Source organism: Strongylocentrotus purpuratus, unplaced genomic scaffold, assembly GCF_000002235.5.
Source record: "Strongylocentrotus purpuratus isolate Spur 01 unplaced genomic scaffold, Spur_5.0 spur5_scaffold_5, whole genome shotgun sequence".
NCBI classification, from domain to species: domain Eukaryota; kingdom Metazoa; phylum Echinodermata; class Echinoidea; order Camarodonta; family Strongylocentrotidae; genus Strongylocentrotus; species Strongylocentrotus purpuratus.
This window is the reverse complement of record NW_022145611.1, coordinates 1,730,285-1,750,397: the sequence shown is the minus strand read 5'-3', so window position 1 is coordinate 1,750,397 and position 20,113 is coordinate 1,730,285. Positions and strand designations below refer to the sequence as shown.

General features: G+C 36.0%; 1 protein-coding gene and 1 long non-coding RNA gene across 12 annotated transcripts in view; both read left to right on the top strand.

Annotated features, from left to right (window-relative positions):
• The window catches only part of LOC574782 (pyruvate carboxylase, mitochondrial), a 45,026-nt gene extending 27,695 nt beyond the window's left edge, over positions 1–17,331 (top strand). For all 11 annotated transcript variants that reach the window (XM_030998905.1, XM_030998904.1, XM_030998906.1 and 8 more), the window contains 7 exons: positions 557–797; positions 2,450–2,699; positions 3,271–3,515; positions 9,981–10,160; positions 10,710–10,958; positions 11,892–12,035; positions 12,567–17,331. In XM_030998905.1, the coding sequence (XP_030854765.1) occupies positions 557–797; positions 2,450–2,699; positions 3,271–3,515; positions 9,981–10,160; positions 10,710–10,958; positions 11,892–12,035; positions 12,567–12,815 (1,558 nt within the window). In that variant the 3' untranslated portion in view covers positions 12,816–17,331. The remainder of the gene's footprint in view (positions 1–556; positions 798–2,449; positions 2,700–3,270; positions 3,516–9,980; positions 10,161–10,709; positions 10,959–11,891; positions 12,036–12,566) is intronic.
• A 1,320-nt stretch (positions 17,332–18,651) lies between these two features.
• Positions 18,652–19,328, top strand: LOC115929560. The gene is made up of 2 exons (XR_004066545.1): positions 18,652–18,857; positions 18,907–19,328. It is a non-coding gene; the product is annotated as an uncharacterized LOC115929560 (long non-coding RNA).
• Positions 19,329–20,113: the final 785 nt, after the last annotated feature.

Below are 20,113 nucleotides of genomic sequence, written 5' to 3'. Positions count from 1 at the left end.
GCTGAATCATTGAAACATTAGCATAAGCTATTTATAACATACTTTGAGGGGACTTATTAGAAAAACAAACAACTGTTCAACTGTTCAATTAGTCTTACTCACACAACAAATTCATCATATTTTCTAAACTCAGGGGGGGGGGGGGGAGAGGGTTATATTAGTTCAATGCATCAGCTTTTTGTGTTCAATGAAGACTATGGTATTGAAGTTCTTCTGTTTTTTGTTTGCACTGTTACCGGCATTATAGACATTCATTTGCAAGTTGTAATTGACATAGTATGGAACAACCATTGACGCTCGTTACTCTCCTCATGATCTCCTGTTTTGATCAATCCTCTTTTAAGAGTTGAATTAATTTCTTCCAAGTCTTTTTTATTTATCTTTGACTTTCTCAACTACAATACCTTTCAACCTGTTCTTTTCAACGTTTGATACTCACTGTCTTAAGGAACTCTTGTAAGGCTTCTTAAAATTGCTCATAAGAGTGGAATGGATATTTCCCATGTTTTTGACACATCCTTTACAGATTCTAACTGTTTTCCTGATTTCTCGTAAGGTTCTGTGAACAGGCTCATAAGAGTGGAATGGATATCTTCCGTGTGTTTGACTGTCTGAACTACCTGCCGAACCTGATCCTTGGCATGGAAGCCGCAGGAGCATCAGGTGGTGTAGTGGAAGCTGCTATCTCTTACAGTGGAGATGTATCAGATCCATCAAAGACTAAATATACCATGGACTATTATACTGACCTAGCAACAGAGCTTGTGAAAGCAGGTACTCACATCCTGTGCATTAAGGTGAGCATCGGATTATTTCAAACATGTTACCCATTATAGAAGTATTTTTCAGAACTTGCTAGTTTTATTGTTCCACATTCCATCTAACAAATTTGTCTGATACAGAAGATTTGACAAGAAAACACGTGATAAAACAATGATAAACATGTAACATAGAGAAATAATAATGTGAAATATAGGGAACCTACTAAAGGTACTATGTCCCTTTTGCAGCCAACATCAAATTTTGTAGAACTTTGCAGGAATAATGAATATGTCATATCTGTGAAATTTAAACATAAGCAGTGTCCTAGTATTCAAATTATGCAAGAAAACTTTTTTACCTTCTAGACTTCATTGTCAGACACTATTGAGTGATTGACTGACAACCTTTTTTTCTTTGGTTATAACATACATAAAGTGAGCTGTAACAGGTACATGAGCATTTGTCTACATCAATAACCCACTACTTGTAATGGCCAAATTAAACTGATTGAATCTTTGTACAGCACAAAACATACAACCATTTGGTAAAAGGCTCTGAAAATCAGACTATTGCTTAGGTGATTGCAATCACTTAGGTCGATTCGACAACTAATGGTCGTTATTTTCCCACAAAAATCCATTTTCAAGCCCTTAGTATTGTCTTTCAAATGCCATTGGAATTTACCCTTTTCATTAGTTGGGCCTGCAAATGGGACATTGTACCTTTAAGAAGCAAAGCTTGTAAATTGTAGGCTCCCAAATGAAATACAAAATATGTAACTGAATTTGATTGCATTAAAGAAAAACAAAGTTAGAGTCACTGACACAGCATTATGAATAACATGTAAACAAAGAATTAGTAAATAAAGAATATATGCATGTAGCCGTGATTACCCAAAGGAAACAATTTAAGTCTATAACTTGTAAGTCTGATAAAAGAGAGAGAGAGAGAGAGAGAGGAATGAAAAATTGTTTAACAAATGCATTTAAGTAGGAATCTTCGAGATTATGCCTGAGGGAATATAGCGAGGTTGATTCAGTTATTTTTATGTCCAAGCTATTCCAAAATGAGGGACCTGTATAGGTTATTTAAAAAGTGCACTTTGTGAAGTATGGCTTCAACAGACAAATATTTGTTCATGGTTTGATTTTTCTATATTTAATTATGTAAGAAACACTTTTCCATCATATAAGAATATACAATCCATAAGCCCCTGTCAATATTACAAAAGAAAAACATATTTTTCTTTGTCAGCAGGTATTGGAGTAAGATATTGAGAAAATAGGTTGTTCAAACTACGAACAAACAAACCTATGAAGGTTTTTTGGATAAGTATGGACTTCAGAACAAATCATTCGTAAGAAGAAATTCTGTGAGTGCTCTTTTAAAGTTGCTCAAGCATGGGTATATAGAGGGCAGCATATGAACTTATGCAAGGGAGCATAATACCCATTGGTTCAGTGTTATGTAGTGATCGTCAAGTTGCCTACTTCGTGAACGACTATATACCCACGCATGAACATCATTAAGGTAAAGCTAGGTTGAGAACCATGAATGTTTGATTTTAATACATCTTTGAATAGACTTCTAGATACATGGCATGAAATGAAAATGTACTATTATTTTGAATAAATCAAGACTGAGTTTAAAATAAACAGCATCTTAAATGTACAATTGTATTTCACAGGACATGGCTGGTCTACTGAAGCCGAGGGCTGCTACCATTCTTGTGTCTGAGCTACGAGATCGGTTCCCTGACATGCCAATCCACATCCATACTCATGATACCTCTGGTGCGGGCGTGGCTGCCATGTTGGCCGCTGCAGAGGCAGGAGCGGATGTTGTGGATGTGGCGGCAGACTCTGTATCAGGGATGACATCACAACCTAGCATGGGAGCCATTGTAGCAGCATTAGAGAACACCGGCATGGACACGGGTTAGAAAGAAATGCCTTTTATTATTTGCATTGAGTAGAGATATTGGAGGAATAGGATGGAATTCAGTTTTCACACTTGTAAATTGGAACCTGTTACAGGTAATACAAAGTTTTGGTATGGGGTCATGAATTTGGTTCAAATGAATATATTGGAAGCATATGCGATCCTACAATATTCAGTGATCGTTGTCGCGGTTGAAATCGAGTCTAAAGTTATGAAATTGTAAATAATACACTCTTTATGTTGTAAAGCTCCCTCTCAAGGTCGAGATATTAATTAAGCTATAAAACAATGTTTCTTGACTAAAACCGACCAATTAGCTATTCCTGCTTGGAAATGATATATCACAACTAAATATTCTGAGATTTTCATGGTTGCAGCTACCATTGTACGGCCGTAAGCGCCATTTGAAATTTATCAAAATTTACCATGGGGAAAATTTATCTAGGAACTGTAAGATTTCAATGTTATCACTTGTTTGATATTTAATATCTAGGAAACAAATCCTAGCTTAATCTGTTGTAATCATGTAGGCAAGTAATTGTTTATTTACTTTATAACACGTATCAGGTGTGGCGTTGGAAGAGGTCTTCAAATACAGCTCATACTGGGAGGTGACTCGTCAACTCTACGCTCCCTTTGAATGCACAGTCACCATGAAGAGTGGCAATGCTGACATCTATCGTAATGAGATCCCAGGCGGACAGTACACCAATCTTCAGTTTCAGGCTTTCAGTCTTGGTCTAGGAAGTCAGTTTGATGAGGTGAAGAAGGCCTATGTACAAGCCAATCAACTCCTCGGGGACCTGATCAAGGTGAGTAGGTCAGAGGTCAAAATCAAAGAAGGTGGTGTAGATAAGAGACATTGTCCTTGTAAAAGGTCAATGTCCTAGAATCCTCAGTTAAGGTATTGATTCTCAACCGGCTGTAAGATCTTGAACATACTTGTAGGACTAACGGTGTCCCTAGCAGTCTAGTAAAATATTTACCTACAATTGGTGGAGCAATTTTTACCTACAATATGGGGTAGAAATAGCAGTAGTGTAATGAGCAAAAACTTATGGGGGCAGAAAAAATATCTGCATCACCACCAGGTGGCATAATGGGCGAAAGTGAGAAAAAAAACCTGGAAAATCATGTCTTTTCAGCAACATTTGTAAATCACTGATATCAAATTAGAAATAAACCATGTTTTGATTTTTATTGGAGGGGGGGGGGGCAGCTGCCCACACTGCCCCCCCCCCCACCCTCTCTCCCCCTATCAGTATGACAGTGAGATATAGTTAAAGTATTGCCTCTTTATATGGTAAAGCATTAAGGCATCTCTGTATGTAAGATCATGGATATATATGTATATGGATATGTATGTGTTTTATAATAAGGGGAGCCTTCCAAAGTTGCGACTGTGCCCGGACACGTCGGGGCGCGATGAATAGAACAGTCGCGTCTCAAGAGACGCATTGAGGCGCAAAGGGGCGCGAAGGGGCGCCATAGTCACCCTCACCTGATTTTTGCATATGAAAAGAAACTGTCTATTGTTGGTATAAACCCGCTCTATTCTTCTTGTGCCCCTTTGCGCCCTACCAGGCGATGGAAGATTATCTCTCCCGTTATTGTTCTCGCTCGTGATGTGCGGTACAGCTTAAACTTGATATACAGAAAGTATTTGTCGGCCGAAGCCTGTCTTCCCCTCCGGTTCTCGTTCTGATAAACATTCCATTGTTTGTAAAAACTTGATGTATTCTTCTCGCGTCGCGATCTATTCTTCTCGCGCCGTTTTGCGTCGTAACAGGCGGGGTATTATCTTTCCAATCATTGTCGAAGCTTTGCGATGTACATTGCTACAGCACAGCATGAACTTTCTGGTAGGAGCGTATCTGTTTTGGGGGGCAATCAACACACTCGTTCATCTTGATCAGAATAAATTATGATTTATTTTTGTTGGGTTTAATACGCCTCCTTTTAATTTTTGTGACGACTGTATGAAATGTGAAATAAAGATGACTATGTACGATTAATGGCTGTTTAATTGTGAGCTTGATTGTCCCCAACAACAAAAAAATAAAAGACGAATGATGTGAATGAATACATGAATGCGGTTATAGTCGGCAAATTGATTACTGTTTAGGACGCTTGTGTATGTTTGTAATTTGAATGATTATCAACATATTTGTATAATTCCCACAACACGATATTATTCTAGTGTCGTAATAATGGACAAAGGAATTATCTTTCTCTCTCATCATTCATATTCAAGCTACGCGTTGCACATCGTCACAGCCTGAGCTAGGAAGAATTTATATTTTGTCAGTAAAATCCTCTTCTTCTTTTTTCTTTTCCTCCCTTGACTTGGTTCCAATAAATTGAAGGTTTGCTTATTAGGGATAAGAAGGATAACATCAAACAAAAGATCTACTCAAGATGACGCTCTTTTCATTTCATCTAGCTGTTTGATAAAGTAGAGTTCTATGGGGCGAATACAAAAGAAAAGTTCGCTCTAAAGGAAAAAAACATAAAATGCCGTGGCAGGATTTCACGCCCGAGATTTGCCTTCGAAAATTGCCCGTCCAAAAGGCGTTTTAAATCATAATAATTCCATAGCTCTTTTTAAAAGTGGAATAAATAGAAAAAAGAGTCTTGGAACTATATCGAGATTATAAAACATGTGTGTCATGAAGATGTAAAAAAAAAGCGTAGCCTGATGGGGATAAAGTTGAGCAGCAATTCGAAATGCAATACAAAACATTAATCAGTTCATGGTGATAATTTATCATTCGACTTCTACTTTGCGCTATATGTACTAAATGATCGCAAAACGGGCAGGAACACAAATACAAACATCGATTTCTGCTCTAACTTTCGAATCATTTATTCGTAGATTTGTTTAATTAAGTGGCGAAAGTGAAATTTTGAAATCATAATGCACAGATACAAAAACATACCAAACATGTTTCGATTCTTATTCTAAAAAAAAACGGCAAATTTTAAAAGATCTTTTTAAAAGGAGGGAGGCGCTTTAGCCCAGTGGTAGAGCAGAGCAGCTCGTAACCCGGGAGCTCCCTGGTTACAAACCAAGTCGATATGCTAGTGCCCTTTGGTAAGGCATAACTCAACATTACATTTCGTTCGGAGAGGTCCTAAAGCCGCCGGTCCCCTGTTTGCCTAATTCAGAGCATACACAGTCATGCTTCATATAGCAGTCGGGTAAAAAAAAAAAAAAAAAAAAAAAAAAAAGCAAATGGTACAGGAAGCTACCTTTTATGGATAGGCCTAAATTGAAGGTTTGACTTAACTAGGGAGAAGAAGGATAACATCAAACTCATGATGACGCTCTTTTCATTTCACCTCGCTGTAAGATAAAGTAGAGTTCCATGGAGCGAATACAAAAGAAAAGTTAGCTCTAAAGGAAAAAACATAGAATGCCGTGGCAGGATTTCACGCGGCCGAGCAAGGCTATTGTTTGATCGCTATAATTGTCTGACTTGCTATAGATTCTTGTTTAGGTACACATTAAAGCTGCGTATTATGTGTGTGTGTGTGAGGGAGGGGGGGGGGGTGGTTGCGAAGTGAACGGCCGGACAAAAATGGCAGAGGCCCATCAGGAGGGCTCCGCTCGCTAGTTATAAGGACCGCTATTCATTGGACAACTATTCATGAAGACCACTATTCGTAATTTGAGAACATGGTCATTATGTATAAGGGTCATGAATTCGTAATACCACATTCCCCCTCCCCAAAACTAAATAAATAAATAGAAAACATGAATAGATTAATAAACTAAACTAATGATACAATAACAAATATTGCCCGGTAATTGGTAATGGCCGCCTATGAGCGGAACAATGGGCGCAACAACTATTAGCTGCTCAAAGAGCTGTCTTTTGTCATTGCGTTGCAATAACAATGTGCTTGTAAAAGTTACATGTACTGTAATATCCGTATGCTATATAACACCCAATGTGAACATGACGTGTTCAGGCCTTACACAGTGAACGTTAAAACAAAATAATTTACTAGCGCTAGCTAACAAATATGAAACGTCAAAACCTCACGAGCAATTGATGACAACAAATTGTTATACGTCAAATGCCACCACCAATACAGTTTCTTCGCGAAGAAATATTCGATCGAATTTCATGTTTGGAACAGATAAGCGATTTTGAATAGTTCGAGGTGAAAATAACGAACATCGTGTCCGATAAACACTCCTTCTTTCTTCTTAAATCAGTATTCTGTGTTCATTCAAGGTCCCATACGATTTAAACATAATTTACAATGTTGATTTGCAAATAATAATCTCTCTGGGAGTATATCGATTTCCCCAATGATGCAGATATTCCTTTTTTCGTAAAATTAGTTTTATAATTTTTGTAATATCTTTAATTTGCAGATGTTTGTTCATTTCGTATGACATATTTATAAACGCCCTATAATCTAATTTCAAGCAGAATCTTACAATGTCTTTGATTATAAGTTTCATTTTTAAATCACGGTTTTGAAATACAATAGCTGATTTTGCGAAGATTTAGAGAACCTTACGTTTCTATTCTTTAAATCGATCTTGCATGAGAAAGAACAGATTGATGATATAGATATAGGCTATTTTGATCGGATGACAGAACAAAATAATGTAATATGAAACAATAATGAGTCAAAACATACAGAAGGAATATAATTATACATATCGTTTCTGTTTTGTTCGTGAACAAATTAATATAATGCAAGTATTGAACACATTAATAAACAGAAATGAACAATCATGCCAACGTCAATGCCTACAAAACTTCGATGTTGGGAGGGAAATAAACAATCAGTAGCCAAAGTGAAAATTTTAGAGTCAAATCTTTCAAGACGAGAGCGGACACACACGCGGGGATTACATGAATAACTAATGCGTCGGAACGGGCGCGAAAGCTTTTCAAAATTTAAACTCCCATTCACAAATTCACAATTCACAAAAAGTGCTTCGCCGTTAAGCGCACCGCCCCCCCCCCTCCCCACTGAGTGTTATGTAGGGTACGCATATGCATGTTCCTTCCATTTGAAAACAACCCCCTAAGTCCGGTGTGTAAAGTCAATACGGGCCAGACTCTTGTGTACTCGACGAGGCGGACTTTGGTGTGTGAAAAGTACCCCTTTATAACAATGAGTCTCCAAACAATAACCAGATTTGATATTCATATTGTGAGCATGTGCTTAAATAGTCATATCGGGATTATTGAAGATGTGGGCCAATATCGTGTACCTGTGTGCCCAGTATTTCTCCCTGATTGTTCGACAAACATTAAATTGCTATTGTCCAGCTGACTTTTCTATTGGATTTTCTACCCTCGGCGCTAATACAGGGATTGCAGAAAATTTCAACACTATTTGTGTTTCTTGATGACCCAGTAGAAGAAGAATAAGTGCTAGCCCCCCCCCCCCCCCCCCTAAAAAAAATTTAAAAAAAATGGCCCAAAACAACGCAATCATTATGAATTCCGTCTACTACTCGATACGAACACGTGCATGATGGATCTCCTGGATGGATCCTTAATTAGACAGCTAGTGAGACAGTTCTGTTACGAGAAGTAATTCTAACGAATTGCCATGGCTTGTATTTGTTCTAGAACGCACTACGCTCTTTCGATACCACGTGGCAGCACAATATATACGTATTTTAGTTCTTCTCAACAATGACCTAGATCTAAAACTGGCCGCGGCTGTAACCCCCCCCCCCCCCCCTTCTTCGCAAAGAAATATTCGATAAAATTCTTTGGAACAGAATGATAAACTAATTTCTTCTTGAGATATGTTCAAGGTGAAATTTTAAACATTATTTCCTGGTAATGCTCTTATTTTTTAATGCATGCTCTATTCTTACGATTTAGGCATAATTTACTATGTTGATTTGCAATTGATAATCTCCCTGGGAGTTATGCGATATCCCCGATGATACGGGTACAGTGTATTTAATTTTGTTCGTAACATTAGTGTTTTGCAAAGAAAGAAGATTCCGAAAATGAGCGTCTTCATTCTAATGAAACATATTGATGATGTTCCCGACAATACGGATATCATTTGCATTAACAAAAAATCGTAAGACAGATAAACGCTTTTTAAATCCATTTCAAGGAGAAACTACGACGTTCTTGATCAAGTATCATTTTCAACATCACGGATTTAAAAATACATTCTCTAATTTTAAGAAGATTTGAAGGACCTTTGTATTGAAATAACAGACTGATGATATAATTATATGATTTATAATGATCATACGACAGAACTTTTTACAAGATACAAGGAAAATTAAAGAAAACAAAACAAGAAAACCGAAACGCGCGATAACATCGCTAAGTATAAGGAAATATACACAAATTTAATGTAATATGAAACAAATAAAGTGTCAAAACATGCAAGAGGAAAACAATGCCAGAGAGAGTGGGGTAAGAATAAATAAAGTTGTTTTTTCGTAAACAAATCAATTTGTATTAAAATTGATACATGTGTATATTGAACACAATCATGAACAGAACAGGAGGAGATGAAATAATGAACAATCATGCCAACGTTAACGCCTACAGAACTCCGATGTTGAGAGGGAAATAAACAATCAGAACAAACATTGTAACCAATGTCATGTACGTAAAATAATATTAAAACAAATCAGTAGCCAAAGTAATGCTTTTCAGAGTCAAATCGCAAGACGACATGAATAACTAATGCGCCGGACTGGGCGCGAAAGAGCGCGAAAGCTATTCAAAGTTTGAGCTCCCATTCACAAATGTCAAGTGCTTCGCTGGGGCGCGCCCCGGCGGGGTAATTTCGTAACAATGAGACTCCAAACAATAGCCAGATTTTAATGAGCTAGGAACCAACTGGAGTCCTCTCGTATCCGACGCCAAACGCGCAAAAGGGCGCAAAAAGACGCCTCCTTTGTTCTCATATCCTGCTCTGCGCCCCGACGCGTCGCGGCACAGTCGCAACTTTGGAAGGCTCCCCTAACTGATAATGTGTACAAATTTGCTGAAGATCAGTCAGAGCAAAATGACTTGTGATCAATATAAAGATTGTTGAGGCTTGTCGATTATAGCAACATGTAGTGTATTGCATGCAAGGTGGATTTCCTCTGTAAGATGCTATCATGCATAAACATGTCAGTCATTTAGCTATAAGAAAGCAAATCCATTTTTTTTTTCTTTTTGAAAATAGTAAAACCAATCTTTTTGCAATACAATAGTGAATTAAAAGATTTTCTTAGTACAAACCATGCACTCACTAATGTTATATTTTTGCTTCAGGTGACACCATCATCTAAGGTAGTTGGAGACCTTGCTCAGTTCATGGTTCAGAACAAACTCACCCCAGAGCAGATTGAGGAGAAGGCTGATGAACTCTCCTTCCCCAAGTCTGTAGTGGAGTTCCTGCAAGGCCATATTGGACAACCATATGGGGGATTCCCCGAACCTCTCCGGTCAAAGGTAAGAGTTTGATGTGAAGGTTTTAGACTTCATACAGTCTTCATAAGTACTTTGCAATTTCTTTTTGTCAGCAGATACCCCAGATCAGGAAATTATTCAGTTCCTCCTTTCATTTATATGCAGAGTTGCCTTTTCTATGAACGTGTATTTGATATAAATATTCCTTGCAGCTGTGGATTCCATAAACGGTACCTGAGATAGAGCTATGGATATGGGAGGCAGTACATTCATTTTGTTGGAGTATTTTTTATTTTGTGCATATTATCCTTTCATACATTTTCTGTTTTCTAAGTTCATTTTACATACATTCTTGCTTTTTTTAATTAACTTTGAAAAATGCATTGTTTCATATTATTCAACCTTACAATATATAAACCTCTTTGAGGTTTGCATAGAATGACAGCTACATAGAATGACAACCTTTTATTTGGACAAAATTAATATAGGAGATACGGTATACTAATTTGGGCATCTTGAACTGCAAATGTTGGAGTTTGTTGAGATTATAGAAGCATTGTATAAAATTCTCTTTTTTTTATCTCCTCCTAGGTTACAAAAGGACTATCCATTGTTGACGGCAGACCAGGTGAATCTCTAGCACCTCTTGACTTTGATGCTTTGAAGACTGAACTCGTGGCACAGCATGGCAAATGGATACGAGACAGTGACGTCGTTAGCTCAGCCCTCTATCCAAAGGTCTTTGAAGACTTTGCAAACTTTAAGAAGGATTTTGGACCTGTGAACACGCTTGATACCAAGATATTCTTGGTTGGGCCAAACATTGCAGAGGAATTCAATGTAAGGATGTGTGAGATATTAATAGCATTGTCATTATAAGCATCATCATCATCATCATCATTATCATCTTCATCATCATCATCATCATCATCATCATCATCACCATCATCAACCACCTCAACCAACCTCCTCATCATCATCAATCATCATTATTACCATCACATTCAAGTGTCATACTACTAGCATTTCCATTTCATTATCTATACAAACATGAACATCTTTAATCTATTTACATTCCATTATCAGTACAAACGTGAACATCTTTAATCAGTTTACATTCCATTATCAGTACAAACATGAACATCTTTAATCTATTTACATTCCATTATCAGTACGAATATGAACATCTTTTATCTATTTTCATTCCATTAACAATACAAACAGGAACATCTTTAAAGCTAATTTTCAGCTCTGGCATGGAATTCGTATGTCAAGAGAACATGACTATAATTCATTCTGGATTGTTTATCCTGCAGTAGATTAATTGTTTGAACCAGTAAAATAAAAAGAACCTCACAAAAATTTGCTGAAAATCCTCTTCAATAAAAACCATAACTCTCATTTGCACATAGTGACCCATGTATAAGCACATGGTGTCAGGCCTACTTACCTTGATTTCCTCATCCTTCTATACTCAGCCCCTATAAGTTTCTTACCAAAATCGTTTGGCGCAAGTCATTTTTTTGTAATCTTGAACATTCAGTGAAAGTTATGTTGGATTATGTCAGAATATATTTTCTATCATTACCAGAACTCAAGCTTATCTTTAATGTATGTAATAGACTGTTTAATGTTTAATACTAATAGACTAATGATACATATTAATGTAACATAGTTCTCATTTCATTTCATTATGGTTATGATCATGATATAAGTTAGTTAGCATAAAACATTTGTGAGGATAGTATCTCATTCTCGTTCTCGTGTCTATAGGTTGAGATTGAGAAAGGCAAGACGCTTCACATCACACTCCTAGCCATGGGTGACCTCAACAAAAAGACCGGAGAAAGGGAGGTCTTCTTTGAGCTCAATGGTCAACTCAGATCAGTTCTCATCAAAGATAATGCTGCCATGAAGGTAATCAAGACACTATGATCCAACCAATTATTAGAGATCTTAATCAATCTTTTAACCAGTTGAATATGATTGATTTCGGTAAAGTGGCCACTTTCTCTGTTTCCCTTGGGTGGCATCAATATACAAGTTTGACTCTATTTGAATAAGGCACATGTATCGTACTGCTTTGTATTAACAGTGAGCACACATTTGTTGTGAAGATGAGTTAGCTGATGCATTAAAAGAATAATAAGTAACAACATTATTGGAATAACTTTGTTTCACTTGTTATTCAGAGCCATTAAGTTGCCCATCTGGTTTCCAATCATTTCTAGTAATATGAGTGAATTTGTATTTTAAGATATTCTGGCATTCCGAAGCTACTTGTGCTGTTACAGAATACATTTTGAATTGTATTTTTTTTTTTTGTCAACAGTTTCATACTTATGACTATCAAGTCACAAAATATAAGTGTATGTGCAGTGGTATTATTAGTGAAATATAAGAGCTAAACTGTCAACTATTCAATCTCCTCCTTATTTTGACACACAGGAAATGCATGTACATCCAAAAGCCCAGAAGTCAGTGAAGGGTTCTGTAGGTGCCCCCATGCCAGGCGAGGTCATCGATGTCCGTGTCCAGGTCGGTGACAAGGTTGAGAAGGGTGCACCATTGGTTGTCTTGAGTGCCATGAAGATGGAGATGGTGGTCAGTGCACCCATGTCAGGAGTGGTCAAATCTGTATCGGTCAAGAAAGGGTCACCGGTGGAAGGAGCAGACCTTCTAGTGGACATTGAGTAATGACAGACACATGAAATGGATCATAGTGGTCATAGTTTTCTTTCAAATCTCCCAATAGTAATGGTGATTGGTCAAAGTGAACCTTGCTTTGAGAACAGGAAGTGATTGGGCTTGTACAGGAAGTACTTACACCTAACCCAGGATGTTCAGACTATATTAACTGGTATTGGTTAGATTGTGTGGCATTATAAATGATTTACTACTCTGCAGTCTGTTAAACTGCGTTACAGAAAGAGTGTAATGTACTTTGGTTTGTTTTGAACTACATAATAATCATGTTAAAGCTCTTGTAGTTTATATTAAGAGGAAACAATCAAAGCTAAATCATGCACAGTACCATCATCGAACCCAAAATAGCATAATTCTTTATTCATGTTTGATAAACTGAATGTATTTTTTAAGCAGTAGTATCATAGAACAAGAACTCATCATGCCAAATGGATTGTAATAATTGAGTGTTTATTTTGTGCACAATTTTTTCATATGATATCAATGTGTGATGAATAGTAATGTACTTCGGATGTGACAATTAGGGGTCTGAAAAGATTTGTCGGTCGAACAATGTTTTGTCTCTCCTAATTCTAAATGAAAGGATATATTTTACCTTGTTTGCTATCCTGCAAGAAGTTGTCCTTTGTTTCTCATACTAGTGTCTGGGCCAGTTTGTTATGTCATATTGGTTCTCCAACATTTGCTCCGGGCTTTGTTTTGTCACATTCTGGAGGAAACATGAATCAGGAAAATCAATTTTTCTCATACTACAAATTACAAGACTTGATAAGGTAATGATTAATTTAAGTTAAGAAATTGTTTAGTATAGGATATTGAGCACAGAGGAAAGGTCATCAGAGCATACTTGTATGTTGTACCATTACACTTTAAATACATGGTCCAGGTTTATTATCTCAAGCATGACATTCATTTGCATTACATTCAGTTCTTCAGGGCAAGTATTTGTGCATGTTCCATTCCATTTGATTACAGTGTTGATGATTAGTTGTAGGTGTATCATCTGTGCTTAATGCACAATAACATTCTTTCCATAAACGATTTGGTGTTGGGTGTATAAATATATGTCAATCCTAATATTTGTATACTTCTTGAATGCAGTCAATGTCAATGCATTGTATCTTTTCATTGATGGTCATTGTTCATTTTAGGTGTAACTGATTTGTTGTGTAACAAACACATAGTTACAATCTTACATTGCAGGGTTAGGTGTGGGCTTGTCCAACCCAACACTCAATTCAACAAATATGTGTAATGAAAGTACATATCGATATCAGGGTTTTCTTTATCATGAAAGATAAAATTGTGATTGAATCAATGTAATTGAAGTACTAGATATATTGTGTTATCCTTTGATGTTAGTGTAAGATGGAAACCTTGGCTTAAGCTGGGTATTTACGCTCGTTTAAACAGTCAATGAAGAATTGACCTTTTACCTGTCTTATTGTCATTAGCCCTATATGTTGTTAAATCATATAGATGCCTAAGCTATTTGTACTTTATAATCCATGCATGCTTATCTTTTACAGATTGAAAAACATTAGTATTGTGTGTATGTATCAATAACATTGTATGTAGACAGGTCCAAGCTATTTTGTCCCATATGTTACTGGGCATGTCAAAGAGTTCAGTACACCTGTAAATATGATCATTGTATTCATGGCTTCTAAGGTTTCGATCAGACCAGATCGGAATTGAAATAACATATTTGATGCCACTTTATCGTCAGAATTACACACTATTTGAAAACTTATGGGAGATGAAATCAAATGCCTTGGACTTGGCCATTTATAGTACATGCTCTACTTGCATACATTGAAACAGATGTTGCTATGTCAGGCATGCAATGGGCAGTCATACATGAGAGCTACCCAAGTAATCAATGTGTGCAACATCCATGCATTTCACTTATTGTAAAAAAAGTACCCATTGTATTGCTTATGGAATGCAGAAACGTTTAGAAAAGATGTTATGCAATATGTAAGGTTTGTAGGTTGTTGATATCTTATTTGTTTGGTGGAATTGTGTGATGATTTGAATTTATTATCAGTATTGATTTGGTATGAACCTCGTTGCATTGATAAGTTGTGGGGGCTCTTTGTGTTGTGCATTGTGGGCACTTTATGAAACTACTTTTTTTTTTGTGAACCTTTTTTTACCTTCCATGAAAAACTGTAGTACCATTTATGTGAGATGAGAATAGTTTAAAAAGTAATCCTTGGATTTTAATAATAATAATAATAGCTAGTTCTTATATAGCGCTTTTCAGGACCGAAGGCCCTCTCAAAGCGCTTTACAGATAGTTATATTATTGCCCCGGTCATAGGATTCAGGCTTACCCGCACACAATGTATGCACATTCTCCACTCCCTGGGGAGCATTCTAGCCAGGCGTCTTTGTTTTGTATTGTTTCATTGCATTAACCATAGTAATAGCAGTTATGTACCTTCATAGCAATATATAGTGGTACATGGTACTACCATTTGCCATTTAACATCAATTATGTGGACCTACATTGGTCTTGTGTTTAAAGGTATTACAAAGTTTTGGGAAATTTTGAAAATTGGCTGGATAGTCATTCTTTACAACATTGATATATTTGGATGCCCCTGTGGATGTATTGTAAGCGCTAGAAAATTTAGCCCCTAAAACACTTCTGGTTTTGAAAAAAAATGGATTAAAAAAAATTTACTGATGCTCCGGGTAAATCTTGATGAATCTAAAATAGCGCCTACGGCCATACAATTTAAACAGTTTATTATTTACAATTTCATCACTTTAGACTCGATTTCAACCACAACAACGATCACCGAATTATTGTAGGATCGCATATGCTTCCAATATGTTCATTTGAACCAAATTCATGACCCCATACCAAAACTTTGTATTACCTTTAATATTGATATTTAGCCATGAGGTATACAGTGCAGGTTGCATCATGTTTTAATGAGGGCTTGATGCGCACAAATTCAACTATTTATCTTTATTTTGATAACTGGATTATGGTGCTCAATCTATTGTGACTTACAAATCATTAACAAATCTACTGATGTACATTTATCTAAAGGAAGGCAGTGGCAATGTGTGCTTACTTCAGTATTACTCCAAGATTGTTGTTATAATTATGAATCATTGAAATTGGTGTGTGACTACATATTATGTAGGAAGGGAAATACTTTGATATTGATTGTAATATTATTTTTCAGGATTTTCTATCTTTATTCTTAAATTAGATAACTGTCATTTGTTCCGACATTCTTGTAATTTCAAACTAATCAAATAGTTACATGTGTGTGTTCATGATAACCTTGGAAATGCATTCTGAATGAAATGTTGAAGATATCAAACTAATCTGTGAGACAGCTGTGGGCTATTGATACAAACCATAATACTTTCTTGGACAACCAGCTGAAATGTTTGCTAATCATTAATACACATTTCAATTGGATGTCAATGTATGACAGTCCCTTTCAACAGGACACTGATTATTTTACTTTGCTAAGTCTCTCTAGGTTTTTTGACATCTCTCTCATTTCAATATTTTTTATAATTTTTGTACAATTTTGTAGGTAGTCAGTTGGCTGAAGAGGTTCTAGTTGAATGTAGTACTATTTCATTTGAAATATTTTCCCTTACTTGGACTGAACTGTACTCCATGATTATTCTTGTGGGATGTAGTTTGCCATTCTAGATTTTACTTATGATAACAATATTTGCAATATATTTTAACGTTGTCAATTCAAATTCAGAGAATAAATAAGCATTTTTAGTTTTCAATTTGAATGATTTAATATAGCATGGAAGTATATTAAAAGAAGACACAAGCTCCAGAGATATATTGCATAGCTAATAGAATTTTTTTTGTGTAAGACCTGTAAGGTGTAAGGTTGTGTGGTAGGTTTGAATAGCATTGATATATTAAATGAGGTGGATATATTTATGATTGAGCATTATTTACTAGTAGAGCAGCCTATAATGAGTAATAAATGGATATATTGTTTTTAGGGATACTGCGAAAACAAAGAAGTAAACAATATTAATTATATATGAGAGTATTCTATCAAAATGTACCAGTATTATGTCTTATGAGATAATGAATTATGTCTTTTCCAGATGAACAGTACCTACAGTTGAAGGATATTTCCAAGGGGTTTATTTAAAAGAAGGGATTTTGACAGTATAACATACTATTTTATCCAACTGCATTGAGGGATTTCAAGTTTGGTGTTGAAAGCTGGTGTTGGTGTTGTGCACCAACACCAGCCACAACACCGAACTTGAAATCAGGCTGGTGTCGGGATTGACCTTGGGAAATATGACGTATTTTCTGTAGTCTGTGTTGAGGGCTGGTGTTGAATGTCGCTGCTGAACCGAGTAGGGAGGTTGGTGTTGACGATTTACGTGTTATTTTCCCATTCACCAACACCAGCCCCTTGGGATTAAAAAATTCATGATTTCGAGTTTGGTGTTGGTGTTGGCATTGCAGTATACCGCAGGTAACTATGCATGCATCTGTCACAAATCTCATGATCAAGCCAAGGTAAAATCAATTTTCAAGTCAAAACAACTAAATCATGGGAACTATATCTGTTTTTCAAGAGAAATTATGTTTTCTCTATTCATTTTTAATATGACTTAACATTTGATATTCAATATGATGTAATTTATTGGAATTTCTGAGTTTTCGGCTGTAGAGTAGGATGTCACTCGGTGTTGAGGCTGGTATCGTCCTTCTAAACTGAGCTTCGGTGTTGGAGCTCGGTTCAGCAGCCTTTCCACGCTCTCAACACCAACACCAACACCAAACACCGTACTTGAACTCTCTTACTGTTTTACTAATGGAGATTCAGATTTTGGGCCTTAGGCTGTAGGGGCCATCTTCCCTGAAATATGAGAACATGCTTATTCTCGTGATCACATATATGCATTGAGAGGTATATTGAACAATACAACAGTATTTCATTGATCAATTCATTGGTATTGTTTTGAGAAAGATAAAGAAAATATCCTGTTCAATCAACTTTGTATGTTCAGTGTTTGTGATGCCTATTTGACACATTATCACCATAAATTATTTTCTGTGGATAAAATTTGCCAAATGTTTTGGTATATGTTATGTCTTCCCAGCTGAAAATGTTCCTTTAAATATTGTATATTATTACCCGTATCAGACATCTGAGCTGGTCATTTACAAAACCGTATTGCCCTAGTTTTCACTAGCAGTGGGAACGGAGGGGTATATTCTTTGTATTTTCCTTGGTCTCCCTGCGCGTATTGACTTTGCGTGTAGAGACGAGTGAAAATATACCTTGGTATTTTCCACGGTCTCGCATCCCGGCATCTTGTAATGACCGCGTCGCATTTTCATTGCGCATCTATTATGCGTACGAGAACCTGCGCACTTTGCGCGCACTCTATTGTGACGTAATAATCACACCAAATACACACTGTTTGCAGTGTATCGAAAATTTTGTCAAGCACTGGATGCACAGTGTTGGTTTGACAAAGTTTCTTCAGTTCTTGAGATTGTCATGGTGGATGTCTGTATTTGCTCTAGATGTCTGATTTGGATAACAATAAAAATATTGACTGGCTTTACTTTCGGGGGATATCAGAAATATTGACCGCGCTAAGACCATATTGCCCTCGTCTTTCGACTCGGGGCAATATGATCTGAGCTTGGTCAATATTTCTGATATACCCCTCAAGGCCAGTCAATATTATATAATTATTCAACCTCTGTAGGTAATGGAATATACATGTGGACTTAAATGTAAGACTGTCAGTACTCCGGGGGGGGGGGGGGGGGGGGGGGGGGGGGGGGGGGTAAGTTTTCCAAACGATCATACAATATTGTAAATAGGTTACAATATCAACTTATGATTGCAAAATGGATGAAAGTCAGAAGTATTTATTTCCAAAGTAAAAAAACTCAAGCAACTCAAATTGATGGTAAAGAGAGTTGGAATGTTTCCCCCTCCCCAAAAATAATATTACATGGGTTCATGTTGCCCCTGTACTTCATATACAGAGGTAATAATATTACATGGGTTGATGTTGCCCCTGTACTTCATATACAGAGGTAATTAGCACTCCCACTCCATAAATGAAAAAATACATGTACTAGATTATGTTCAAATTAAAAATGAGATTTGATGTATGTATATTTTGAGTAACGCTATTTACTATGTCGTAGATATGTTCTTGGAATTGTAATGTTCTATCGTTAACCATTTGCCAAGTATAATATGACTATTTCAAATGGAGTGACTATTACTATAACTATTACAGTATTGCAAGCATAATGTTGCTGCAATGTTAAACATGTGATGGAGTGACTACAGTGTGATATAATGTTGCTATGGTAAACGTATGATGGAGTAACTATTACAGTATGGTAAGCATAATGTTGCTATGTTAAAAATCTGTCGGAGATTATTTGACAGTATATTTTTGTTGGTGATATTCTTGTGAGCAATAAATGAATTGAATATTTCAGCGATTTGACATTGCCCTTTTGTATTATTTGTACATGAATACAGTACAACTAAATTCTCTATTTTCTTGATAACATTCATTAAAAATTGCAGTTAGTATGAAGCTTGAATGTTAATAAAGATGATGAAAATCATGAAACTCTTGACATCAAACAGTTAAAGTCAAATGACAAATGCCCCTTTTTAAAACTATCAATATTTTTCAACTTAGCATTTCAATTTCAATTCAATTCAATTCACTTCAATTTCGGTTTTATTACAAATATACCAAATAAAAAGTCCAAAGACTAACAATAATTGGCTTACAATGTATCATATAAAAATGCATTAAAAACAGTAGATTTAAAAATTCAGTAATAAGTTAAAAAGTACATTGCTCTCATTGTATTATATAAAAATGCATTAAAAACAGTTGAATTAAAAATTCAGTAATAACTTAAAGTATGAAGAAAAAGAAAAAAAAAATTGTAAGTTACAAAATGGTGATAATCAGTTTGTCAGTGAATTGAGAAGAAAGAAGAAATAAAGAGTGAAAAGTGGAAGAGAGGGAGAGGGAAAGGATAATGAGAAAAAAGAGAGTTCAATTCATGACAACAACAAAAAGTAAGCAGATAAACGAGAATTGAGTTGATTCAGCTTAATGAAGCATTGTAAAAGTAAAATGCACATAATACGGAAATGTCAATGATACATTAATACGAATGCCATTATGGAATTGTTATTATACTGTTTAAAATTGGTGAATGTCAATGACGTATACATATTGGTGAACATTATTAATGAGTAATTATC